The sequence below is a fragment of the Centrocercus urophasianus genome, unplaced genomic scaffold (genome assembly GCF_019232065.1).
Source record: "Centrocercus urophasianus isolate 14NV4802_14NV808 unplaced genomic scaffold, USGS_Curo_1.0 seq_13, whole genome shotgun sequence".
NCBI lineage: Eukaryota > Metazoa > Chordata > Aves > Galliformes > Phasianidae > Centrocercus > Centrocercus urophasianus.
Window position 1 is genome coordinate 9,483,583 of NW_024884475.1, and position 13,540 is coordinate 9,497,122.

Genomic DNA, 13,540 nt, shown 5'->3' on the forward strand with positions numbered 1-13,540 from the left:
GATGCAGCATTCTGTGGATTTAAGCAAATCTTGTAGGTTCATTGCAATTATTAAAATACTTGAAGGAGAACCAGAGACATCGTTCTGCATCTAACTGTTACACTTGAAAGAATGTGCAAAAAAAACAACTGCTCTGTGTCTGAGGGAGTTTCGAAACCATATGGGCAAATTATTAACACAGGGAGACGGAATGACCCTAACTTTCAAAGAAGAACATGGGGAATCTTCTCTTATACTTCTTCTTTACTGTAACATCCTCCTCGAAGAATAGGAGAGGCTTAATTGTTTTTGAAGATTTTACCAAAGGGAGTTTCCAAAATGACACAAAAGACAATTAAAAATATATGGATATCTTCAAGACAAAGAGTTCTGAGGTAAAAAATACACTGTAGCTTATTCTTGTGAGCACCCACATTCAGCTGCTACATTCAGCTCTGGGGCCCCTAGTATAAGGGGCACATGGACCTGTTGGAGCAGGTCCATAGTAGAGCCATGGAGATGATGAGGAATCTCCACTGAAGAGTCTGAGGGAGTTGTCCAGCCTGGAGAAGACTCCCGGAAGACATTACGGCAACTTTCCAGTACATGAAGGGTGCCTACAAGAAAACTGGAGAGGTACTTTTTACAAGGCATGTAGTAATAGAACAAGGGTTATTATTTTGAAATGGAGAGTAAATTTAGATTAGATACTAGGAAGAAATTGTTTATTATGAGGGTGATAAGGCACTGGAAGAAATTGCCTGGAGGAGGTGTGGGTGGCCCATCCCTTGACCCATCAAGGCCTGGTTGGATGGGGCCTTGTGCAGCCTGCTCTGGTGGAAGGTGTCCATGGAAAGGGGAATTGGAACTAGATGATCTTCTAAACCAAACAATTCTGTGATTTTATGATTCTATCTAAGAAAAAAAAAATCAAAATTAAAACTTGGGAAGTTGTACATCCATATAAAATGGGTACATATGATGATTCTGTTAAAGGGAGTACATTTCTGCTTTCATTTGGGAGCAGAACAGTTGTGGTAGCCTAGTGACTTTACCATTATGACATATTTATAATTAAATGCTACCTCTGGAAGTTTTTGTACTTAATCTAAGTACAACTGCCCTTTAGAGTCCTGCCAGCAGCTTCATAGTGAAATAATGAAGCAGCTATAAAAAGTAGGTAACTTTTACCAAACCATTCTCTTACAGTCAGAATGAATCAGTCCCACACTTATATAATGACAAAGGAGCTTTAGTAAAGTCGAGTTTCATGAACTGCATCTAATGACAGATAATTTTAACAATTTTTTAATCTGTGAGCATTTTGCTTTATAAACTTAAATCAAACCATTGTAGCTTAAGGCCTGGTATTATCCTAGATCAACATTAACTTGTTAATTCTTTTGTATTAACATTCTCAAACCACTGTTTTTCCTTCCTCAAGAGCAGAATCTTCTCTGCTCTAGAAAATGATCCTTTTTTTGCACATCATCCTGGAGAAGAATTGAGCCGTGAGAAGTATCAGGAGTTGACATTCCTGCGTTGTAAAAGACTCTTTGAGTATGATTTTCTTACTCAGCAAGAGATCATGGAGAACCCATTGAAGATACTGAATTTAGTTATCTGTATAGGAATGTATGATTGGTCTCCATGTCTCCAGTTTTTCTTACATTGTGGTGTAAGTACAGCTGTAAAAATATTTTTGAAGTATCTTATAACACTCTTATTTGTTCTGTTGTTTTTCTGCCTATTTTATTAAAGCAATATATTTTCCCAGCCCATTGTTTTCAATAATCTAATTCAGTTTAGCTGTTTAGATCTGTGAGGTAACTTTAGTAGATCTTTGTCAGCTAGTTCTCAGTTGGAGTCCTGTCTGATGAGTGGAACAGCATGGGCACAGCTATTATTTTGACAACTTCAGTACCACCTTCTTTTGTCCCTTCTTTCTCCTCAATGGCAATAGCAGTGAAAAGAACTAGATTTTATGGACCCTATTTGGTTGCTGTGTCTTCACTACAACTCCATATACAGTTGCCTGAGCCCCCCTAGTGTGTTGGTTCAGGGCAGAATACAGAAGTAACAGAAATCTGTGTAAAGATGATCACTGACATCAGTGGATGGGGTTCTGTTCATCAGTTCCCCCCTAGATTAGTCTCTAGATTAGTAATTAGTATTAGAAAGAATACTTAACATGGCTATTCAAATAATATTAGCTGAATTATTAACACTCATTGCAGGGCAGGAAAGGTATAGGATTTAGAATTTTACTATATGAACACCCATCTAGTAAACTGAAGGTATCTCTAAAAACAATATTCTTGTCTGGTCATGAATCGAATACCTTCAGTTCCCAGCAAACTAGAATATTCTTAAAGTTTTATTTTATTCAAAAAGATATCCACATGCACAAGTGGAAAGTGAGCTCACAAAGCATTTTTAAGAATTTGTAGTGAAGGCTTGATCAGATTTGAACAGTGAAAATTTTTGCTACTGCAAAATTGAAATTTGTTGCTACTGCAACAATAGTCTTTTTATCCCAATAAAATAACATTTAGTCTTTGTTCTCACTTGTCAGTGTTATTTCCTCAGAGGACATTCAGTCCTCTGTAAAGAGGGTAGCAAAAGATCAAGTCCTGACTTACCTCCTCATGGTATAGTCCAAGTAGCAGTTTTCTACTTGGCCTATACTTGGCCTTGTTTTCTACAAGCCTACTTTACCTGATCTCTTTAATGAACATTGCTGCTACAAATTCTTATGCTTATATATTTGATATTTGTGTTTTCCATCACGAGGTCACTGACTTCTTTCATTATTTTCTGTATTTACAGGTATTTGGAGGTACAATTTTGAGTGCTTCAAAAAGGTTTGCTGATTTTGTGAAGAAAATTTATAACATGGAGGTAAATTTCTTTTGATAGCTTTTTAGAATTGGGTATTTTCATAGCTATAACCATGGAACTCAATGCATCTTTGTAATATTTTTTATCTGTGTAGATACCTAGTTGCCAATAAGTAACAAAGTAAAGGAAGACTGAGGAGCACATTCAAGCACTCAGCCCTGACAATCTCACTCCCAATTGTTATGTCATTTCCTGAATCTGTTTTAGTCTATCCAAGTTAACATGGAGACAAAATTTGGAGATTTCTCCCAAAAGACAATATCGATGACACTATCCCAGTTCTTCTCTTCCCCTCCCCCCAGTCTTTTAACAATATCATAGCAAGTTTTTTACACTCCCATATCATCTGCATCATACACTGTGCAGATCATATCCTTGGCGAGAAATACTCAATAGCAATGCAATAAACTTGAAAATATTAATTTCTTAATGCCATAGAAACACCACACAGAGTCCAAAAGTGATCTAGAACTGAGTGCCCTGCACAGTAAGTGCATCCTGTCTGACACAGAAAAGGCCAATCCAAAGCAGAATGCCAGTCAGCATTCACTGTCTGGCTTGATCCTCAGGCCTATGCAAGGTACACACTTGAGTGCAGTCAAACTGAGCGTCATGCTTCTTCTATTATGACCTTTTTTATCTTTTTTTTTTTTGTTAGCCATTCACCTTTGCTTATTTAATCTTCTGAAATTATCTCTCAGCTCATAAGGAGCAGCCTGTTTCTACCTCTTTTTTTTTTATGTTTTTCAAACTTTACAACCTAAGAGTATATACTGTGGGCCAAACCAGTCTTGGATAAAGTGAAGCCAATATGCACAATTTATTGTGGCTTTAAGCCCAAACAGAAAAGAGAATCAAGTGTATGCATGTATGGCTATGATACAGATTTAACCCTTGCTAATATTTTAGACTGCTTGCCTTTGTAAAATTAAACAGCTTCATTCTACTTTTCCCTTGACTTCAGAAATGAGAACTGTTTGTAATGAAAGCAAACTCACCCATTTTCACTGCGCAGTATTTCTCTCAGCCCAGACCTGAAAATTGTCCATCTGTGCCTGTCTAAATAAGTCAGCCATCAGCAAAGAAGAAAAATCTTTCACCTTACTGCAGGCAGTGTAGGTACTCCCAGCCTTAGGATTGTATCCAATTGGCTTCTTTGCAATACAAGTTACTATCTAACAGCTGAATTTGCAATCGTTTGCAAATTTTATGGTTTTAATTGCCCTAATTAACTAGTCTTGAATTATGCCTTATATCTCTTTATTTAGATTTTTGGATGTTTTGCTCTTACTGAACTCAGCCATGGAACTAATACAAAAGGCATACGGACCACTGCCACATTTGATCATAACACTCAGGTTAGTTGTTGCTGCACAGTAGTAGTGCTCAATGCTGTTAGTTGTTTTTTTTTACATTCAGAAAACACAGTACTTGGAATCTAAAAATTGGGATGTTAAAGCTATGTCTACATTTCAGGATACATATATTCTACAGAATAGATGCTGTTCCTGGTCCCCTACTTGTCCAAACTGGAAAATACACTGTCTTTCACACTTTGAGCAAGCTTCCCATCCAGAGAAAACTGCACAGGAAGGAAATGGTCCCTGTGCAGATTGCAGCACAGTGTGGACTCAGCTCAACTTAACACAGACCCAGGGAATGCTTCAGTCCATCACTTTGCTTTATTATGATAACTACTTACGTAGGCAATTTAGAGGCTGAAATTTAGGCCTTACAATCAAGTCATGAACTAATCTGCTCTAAATTTTTCTTAGCCACATGTATTCTCTCCTAAGTTGCACACTGCAAGAGAGATCTCAGCTACTGGGGCAGGGTACAGAATGAAAACTAGGTAGTTAATGGATGTTTTCAAAACATTCTTCATAATGAAGAATAACTCAATAGCTTTTATCATTTTGATGATTTTACTTCTCTTTATTTTGTGGCTACAGGAATTTATCATCAATTCTCCTGACTTTGAAGCTGCAAAGTTCTGGGTTGGAAATATGGGGAAACATGCCACACATGCAGTTGTGTATGCCCAACTCTACACTCCTGATGGACAATGCCAAGGATTACATTCCTTTATTGTACAGGTAGGATAGAAACATGGTTAATCTTTTGTCTTTCTGTGGGGCTGAGGGATCTCAAAGATTTTTTGTTAGTGCTGTTTCATAACAGCATACAGACATAAGAAGTCTGACCATCATTTACTTTAAGTAATGCCTTCAACATTTATTATAAATGCAACAAAGGTTTAAATGTTCACTGTATTTTTGTGGTGGTTGTACAGCCAATTTTATGTCAATTTTATGCAGCTGGAAAATACAGAATAGTTAAGAGATTATCGCACTACCAATACAATTAAAATAATCTATGCTATATGAAGTCCTAAAACTCTTGGCTTAAGGTGAAAAGTTAAGTTGTAGACAGTAAAACAGACTGAACAGAGTTTACTACAAAATCAGGGAATATCTCAAAGTTGAACATTATACAGAAGTTTTGTTGGTTTCTTCTATATTTTTTAATGCCTAAATGAGGTTTCAGTTCTTGTTCAACCAATGTTAAAGTTTATTTAACACAGTAGTTTAACTGGCCTAAGTAATTTTTATTACGGGATCCATGCCCTTAATGAAAGGATATGGAAATATGATTTAAATCCAGGATTGTGTACTTGGAAAAACAAAGAGCTTCCTTTAATGTTAGTAACAAAATACAAGTTGGAAATATTTTCACTATTTGAAAAGTTTAATCAAGAACTTTCATTGTTCTCAACTGAAATAATATATTCCACTTCTATGCAGATTCGAGATACGAAAACTCTCCTGCCAATGCCAGGTGTGACGGTTGGTGACATAGGAAAGAAGATTGGGCAGAATGGGTTGGATAATGGGTAAGTCAATCCATTTGTATGAGGAAGCACTCTACAGTGTATCGTGTAGTGGTGCAAATATCCTCTGTCAATTCTGTACTTCTGAGATTGTAAAAGAGCTGGAGTAGCTAGTGGCTTTAATTTGTTCTTATTTAAGTTACATATGTATATATACATATATATATATATATATATATATATATATATATATATATATATATATACATTCACACACAGCAATTTTGAAGAACCTTGAAATTCAGTATTTTCTATTCCTGCAACTTCAGATTTTTCATTCCATTTACTTTTTAGAATCTAAAGTACTGCTGATAACTCTGTGAATGTTCCCAGGCAGTCTTACAGTCATAGACTCTGCAACAATAATACTGAAATAAAGCCACGAGGTTATGAACTAAAGTATGTCAGCCTCTAAATTCATCCTGATGTAAGCTCTCAGTTATCTTGCATGTTGATTTCCAGCCTGCAGCAAGGATAATGCAGGTCCACAGGCAAGGTTTATTGTTAGTAAAGATATTACATTAGTCTGACCCAGCAGGGCAGAATCTTAAACCCAGGTCAAAGACCCATTAACTGTCTTGTTTAAATCACAGGGTTCCTGGACTAATCCTGTCCACTGCGGAAAATAATTTTTGTGTATGGTTGAAATAAAGAAGTTCCATGGCTTCGTTTCTCAGTTATGGTTTGATTGGAAGGAGGCAGGGAAACTGAGGTAGATTTAGGTATATGAACAACCAATTTTTAAAATCAATATTTTAAGCTCTCTGCTGTTTATATAGCTCTGGGCAAAGACAGAGATTAAAGTAGGAAAGGGAGTGGGAGTTTATGTCAATATTTTTTACTTCCAATTTTCTTTCATATGTCAGTTCAGTTTGTTATTCAGTTATTGTTCTACATTGTATGCCATTGAAGTAAACTAAGTGTAGACATATTAAAGTATATTTCTTTGTAATGTAATGGCTTTGAGTGTCTTTCCAGAAGGATGTAGGCGTTCTCTAGGTTTTGTTGCCTGTACCAGAATTCTGCCATTGTCCCAAGAGCCTATAATGTAAAAAGTGGAACTGAAGTTTATATGTATACAGATAATTCTCATCAGTGCTCTGTTACATGAAGGTACAGATGAAAAGGAAAATAAAACATGCAGAAAAGGAAGTTGTAGAGGAAAAATGTGAGACAGTGACTGTAAAATTGATTCTAGGGTTTTTGGTGGGATTATTTTGCCTCCACCTGTGTTATGAACCTGTAGCCACCAGATGGCACAGCAGCATGGGCCTGAGCATTCCAAAAGTAGTTCAGTTTCATATTTCGGTAGGAAGAGTCAAATTCTGCTCCTCATTTTCAGTTTGCAATATTGTTTTAAGCACCACGTAAGGAAAAGAGAAAAAGGAAAATTTTGCATGTAATTTATATGCTCATGTTTATCTCATAAAGCAGGTTAAATTAGATCCTATTATGCTATGACTTAAATTGTTACTTTTAGTCTCTACGGCAAGCTGTTTTTTCTGTTTGTGTGTGAAGTCTGATTCAATTACTATAGACACTTCAGTGTAACACTCACGATAAATGGTCAGAATTTAATTCTGAGAGTAGGGAATTTAAAAGAGATACCAGAATTTGTTCCTGTACTTGGAGAAATTTATGCTGTTTTTCAGTGTGGATACACAGGTATCCTAAACATGTATAGGGTGCATGGGACATGAGGAAGAAATTCCCCATGCTCAGAAAATGACATTAATTATAAAATAATTATAAAATTATTTAAAATTTTATATTTTATAAAATATATAGAAAACTATTTAGGTGACTATAGCTGTCTCCTCTGGTTTTAGAAAACTAATTTTCTGGGTTGTTTGGCTGAAGGGTGATTTACAGCTAATGCAGAACATACTGTTTTCAGTAGGAGAAAGAATTTAAGAAGTAATGCGGGAGATTTTGAAGTATATACCCGACTGACTGGCCTGCTCCTTCAGAATCTGTCTTTCTCAGCATCATTGCCAGAATATGCTAAAATCACATACTTTCCAAATCAATGTAATTTCTGCTACCTACTAAAAAAGACAAAATCACTTTACAGCACTTTAAAATCTGTTCCTTTCTATCATTCAAAAAAATGTTTTGTAACATATGTATGCATGATAAAAGACAGAAGTACAATTTTTTTCTTATGGTAAATTTAGACTCTTTCTGTGTTTTGTTACCAAAAATTAAATCAGGCTGCCACCAGAGGATGCAAGTGCTTCAGTCTTTATTTTCATAATACAAAGATGTCCAGCACTTTTTGAAATGCACTGGTCACTGAGGTCCCAAAATTGAAATATCTGGGGCAAAAAAAAATAAACAGTTACTAAAAGCTCCTGAGTATTTGGAAGTCAGGGGCTTTTCCATAATATGTGTGGCAGGTATGAAAGGAGAGAGACATAAGACAAGAGCTTTGGTAAGTGCTGATGTGCATTTCTGTTTCTCCTCTTTGGTTTTGGGGCTTTTGTTTTGTTTTTGTCTACTGTGGTTCAGTAGCACTGCCAATATTATCCATTACTTCAGTGCACATCAGTAGGTGATTGGCACCAAATCAGTGGTGAACTAATTTCGTGTCTGGTTCTAACTGCTGCTTTCCCCATTCAGAAAGAGAAGACAACTAAGTGAGTATGAGGAAAGAGTTTGAAAATTAATTCTCTGTTTCTGAAGTAGTGCTGAACATACCAGTCTATGTAAAGCAAGTTGTGAGCTCATTCAGCTGCATCTGCTGCTAGCAGGCATACAGTTTGTTGAGTGTACAAAAAATATAGTAAATGAAGAACAAGTCAAATTAAGCTATCAAAGGTACAGCAAACTAGTGCCAAAGAGAAAACTATTTATTCAAACTGTTTTTTTTTTTTTGTAGGGGAAAAAAGGATCTTTCTGGACAAAGGAGAATTGTTAGCATTGTGTAATTATAATGATGGACTTCAGAAAACTGAAAATTTTTCACTAGCAGTTTAACATTTCATATACAGTTAACATGCGATCTCTCTGCACATACAGCCTGCAAAATCATTCAGCTGTGCTCTCTAACAATGTCTGAAGCCAGATTCAGTGTTCTGGATACTGGAAAACAAACACAGCACCCAAGAGGGAATGGGTAAATGGGAATTGTTGGTCAGAAAAGCAGTAGGTGATGTAAAAGAATCCCTACTGGAAAGAGACTGTATTCTGGGCTTTCAGAACCTGCAATTCCTTGCATGCTAGAGAAGCCATAATGCATCATACATCCTCAAGTCCTTTGTATTAAGTCTTTTAAATGGTTAATTAATTTATTTATCGTGTGTTCAGCAGTATTTCAGTTTCAGTGCCAGTAATTCATAAAGATTCTGCTTCTGCTGTTTTAAGCATAGACCAAACAAAAGCGTGCTCCTTCAAAGAGTTTTTGTGTAGATAAATATTTATACCCTTAAATCTTACTTAGATTTCCTAATGGTTGCAGTTATTTTACTAAGAAAGTAGGAGCTGTAAATATTAGAGCCTAAATAGTCTCTCAGAGCTGCATTTCACAATCCAAAGTAGAAGTTGGTGAAGATAAGTTGTACACTATGCTCCTTTGGGTTTTTGTTTCTACTCCCACACTGCCTTTTCCTTTGTGGTGGACAGGCATTTGTGTAGCTGTGCAGTGGACACAGCTAGGCAATTGGAACTGTCTGAAAATTAATCTGACAAAAATACAGTCTGTTTTCAAACAGATCATTTGTCAGGTCTGGTTCACTGCAAGGCCACGGAAGGGACTGTTCCTGTACAGGAAAAGGGACAATACAGGGATGTAAATAAGAAAGCAAGTGTAGAGATCAGTCCTGCTTCTCAAGCAAGTAATGCTTGTCTGTATTTTTTATTGCCCTCCAGTTTCTGGCCAGAGTCACAAACAATTGTGTAAAGAGCAATAATAATGAAGCAGCTATGAAATAAAAATAATTGTTAAAAATGCCTTAAGTTATCTGAATTTATTATCACCAATCTTTGTGAACAGTGCCACTTTCAAAGTTAAACCAAATATTTTGCGAGACGTATCTTGTATATTTGCAATTTAAGTCAAAACAGTGACTTTGCATTATTGATATTTCCCTGTTTTGCCCTTTCCACCTAGTTTCTGGAGTCAAGGTGAAATATTGTGTGGATGCATACAATACAGTGCACATTGCTAAGATGTTACAATGCTGAAGAGAACTGCCTTATCTCCTCATTTTTGTCATTTTCCAGTACCTCAAAACTGCATAGCCACAGCCAGTACATTGAGATACATATCTCAGTAACAGGCACTGGCAGTACTTAAGGGAAAAGGGGGATTCAGATCTGGTCATGCACTTGTTTTATCACCAGCAGAGCTAAGGCTTCAAATCTGCAGTGCATTTCAGACAGCCTTTTTTGTTTTCTTTTCCTTAGCAGAGCTGTGTCAGCTCTTGACTTCTGCATGAGTCTACACATTCAGAGCTCCTTGCCAGACTGGCACTTAAACTCACTTTATGGTGAGTGGGTCTTAGTGTCTCTGTGAAGTCTATTAAGATAGGATTAGGAGGCCTGTGTTGTTTTAATACTACTATTGGGCATTTCTGTTGCAGACCTTCATTCTTAGATTAGGGTCCTGTTTATAGAAGCTGGAGCTTAAATTCTGCCTTGCAGATTTCCCCAGCTTGTCTGTAATTCTGCTCAGCTCTAACCTTTCTGTGAGTTTCAGTATGGAATATGCAGTGTTTTCTTTCTCTTCTACAAGTTTTTCAACAAACCTTTTTAGTATTATTCTTCCCAAGGTTTACTGTGTCCCATAAACAGCCATTGATTTGTAGTCTTCCATTCATCTGCTTCCTTTTTGTGCCTAGAAGGATGGAAGAAACTGTCGGTGTACCATCTCTAACATAGTCAATAACACAAGCTGTCAGGAAATGCATTTGTGTGGGTTTGAAATTCACCGAAGCATATTTGAGCTATTTGTACCATAGGTAACAGCTTATTAACTGAGTACTGGCAAGAGGAGCTCATGGCTTTTCCAGCTGCTCTTTTTTTTATCAGCATTACTGCACACCAGATGAATTACTATTGCATGATTTAAAGTCAGGAAGATTAACTTTGCTTGAAATGTTCCCTAAACTACTGGCCAAAGAACCCAAACAAAAACGCTACTATTGGAATAGTTTTTAACTCTGCTCTTCTAATCTAGGTAGAAATGTATGTAACACAGTTGTTTTACACATGTATTAGATTCTGTAAAATTTCACATTTCTTTAGAGCTCTCTGAAACGTATTTGAAGTGACAGCTATCTGTCTTTCCTGCAGAGGGGTCTTAATCTTAGAAACACTAATTGCTATGTAGAAGAGGCCCTAAGTAGGGCAGCTTTCAAGCCTATGGTCTTGTCATCACCACGTGAAATGTAGCCATTTTCCAAACTTACTGGTACTTGATATCCCCATGACTGTATGTACATTTCCATTATTGTAAAACATTTCTACTTTTTCTCAATTATTTAAGGAGATTTTCCCCTGAATGCGTTGACAGATGTGGTCTGTGTCTGTTCACTATGCTTCCTAGGCTAATAACCATTAGAAATGTAATAGTTGACTTCATTAAATCTTACTGTTTATTTTTAATATGTTCCAATATCAAGTTCAAGTTGGCTGGAATGTCTAACATTTTCAAATTGCAAAGTTCTTGGAGAAGGAGCATAACAGCAGTTGGCAGTCAACTCGTAAGGTTGCCTAACTCCCAGGTCCTATAAGGTTCTGCTTTTATTTTCAACACTCATAGACAATAGATCATATTTCTTTATTTGTGAGAATTTTCTACAGGATTTTTAATTGCTAATTCTGTCTCAATCCTTGGCTTCTCAAAGTTTTTGCCATTGTACATGCCTCTAATTTGATAGCAGCTTACAGAAAAAGGAAATAATAATCTCTCATGGCCATTATCAAAGAAAAAATCTGAACTTTCAAAAATTGTCTTAGTATATGAGCTAATTTTCACATTCAGAAAATAGGTTGTTATATAATAATTGGAAATTTAGTATTATGGTTCACTAGCTATGGAAAAAAGTGATTATAAAAAGAGTATGCCTTTTTAAATCAAAATGATTCTAGGTAACAATAAGCTGCAGAAGTAGCTACCTTATGCATATATCTGATTGTAAGCATTTTCCAGTAGTTACTGTCTGTCTTATTGTTTGAATTTGTAGTTTATAATCTAATGCTTAGTTTGTAAGCTCTTAGGAGCAAGCTCCTCCTTGTTCTGCAGATGCACAACTAGCAAAACAGAGCACTGAACTAGGAGCCTAAACATTGCCATGCACATTCACTTGAAATTAACGTAATGAGTAATAATAAAAATAACCCCTCAAGTTCTATCTAATGGGCATGCTATTGCTTAAAAAGTAGCAGAGTTGCTATACATTTTTATATGTGATGGATTTTATTTGGTCTATAGAGAGTGGAGAGAGTGAATATAACCAAATGATCTTTTTTGAATGAGACTTTTTACTTTCAGTGATAAGCAGAAATATTAACAAAGGTGGATGTGATATTTTTTGTTAATGTTGAATTTGATTGTGTTATGAAGTTGTGTTGCCTCACTGAAACATGCACTTAACAAAGCACTTCTTAGAATGGGTAAGTCCAGTTAGGATGGCCTGCTCTTCTCCGTGGCTAAGTCTGAAAATCCTCTGTATCTCTAAGGCTGAATAAATTCAGTATGCAGATGTGTTTCCTTGGAAACAACTTGTAATTTTAAAGCATGTGCAGCAGTGCAGCCCGTATGTAATTTATTAATGTGAAAGACCTGGATCTCCTGGGCCTTATTAAGTAGATCAGTCTGTATTGGCAAGCAAAAGGAATTTGCTTTGATTACAAATACAGCTTTTCAAGTGCTATTAGATGCTGAGATATTAGTGCGTGGAGCAGATATTACTGCTGTTGAGCCAAGTTGTATTGCCCATTTGGGTGAGACGGTTCATATGCTTTCTTCCTGAAGAATATGAATACTTGGGACATTCTGCCAGTTCTAATAGCTGATGCAAGAGTGTCACAATTTAGAAAAGACAGTGTCATTCATTCCTTCTTAATATGGTACATTCTGGGGAATAGGAATTCTAGTTTAAGTTTAAGCAAAGAAAGGGTCTCCATTCAGTTCCTTCTTATTGCACTAATTCAGCTGGGTCCTCGTTTGTATTACAAATAATATGAAAGAGCTTTACAGGTCTGTATTTTAGTCACTACAATGTAGTGTCTCTGTTCCAAAGTGTGTACTGTCTCCAGACAGCACCTCAGTATGCCAGTAAACCATTTGGTTCAGCAGAATTTCCTGTGGTGAGGAATTTTTTGAAGTCAGAGTTGTCCAGTCTAGTTCTGAGCAGGAGAAGGAAGTTGAGTTGTTCAACTTCCCAAGCTTTTTAATAACTGAAACTGAGAGAACTAACTTTCCTATGTTCAAACAGACTGAAAGTTCATTTCAGGTTTGTAGGTTGTTGGTGAAAGTGTCTGTTGCACTGACTTCATATACTGTCTCTAATAAGTAACTTTGAAGTAACTTTACGTACTGTCTCTCCCCTTGCAGAGTATATATTGCTCTTCTGATTTACTTACGGAGTTGCTCAAAAGGCTCCCTCAGTGTTCTTTTTAAAGCATCGCCTTAATTATTGAAAAAGCCTCGAGGTTAAGAGTGATGGCAAATCATTTCCCAGCTTGAACTTCCTCTGCTGCCCTGAGTATGAAAGCCTTTGTTCTTCCAGGCATACTTTGTGAAAATTACTTCCCTGGTTTGAT

General features: G+C 36.4%; 1 protein-coding gene across 2 annotated transcripts in view; it reads left to right on the forward strand.

Moving 5' to 3' along the window:
• ACOX3 (acyl-CoA oxidase 3, pristanoyl) overlaps positions 1-13,540 on the forward strand; it is a 33,851-nt gene that overhangs the window by 4,987 nt on the left and 15,324 nt on the right. For both annotated transcript variants that reach the window (XM_042812433.1, XM_042812434.1), the window contains exons 3-7: positions 1,424-1,657; positions 2,809-2,880; positions 4,149-4,238; positions 4,833-4,976; positions 5,685-5,773. In XM_042812433.1, coding sequence (XP_042668367.1) covers positions 1,424-1,657; positions 2,809-2,880; positions 4,149-4,238; positions 4,833-4,976; positions 5,685-5,773 — 629 coding nt within the window. The remainder of the gene's footprint in view (positions 1-1,423; positions 1,658-2,808; positions 2,881-4,148; positions 4,239-4,832; positions 4,977-5,684; positions 5,774-13,540) is intronic.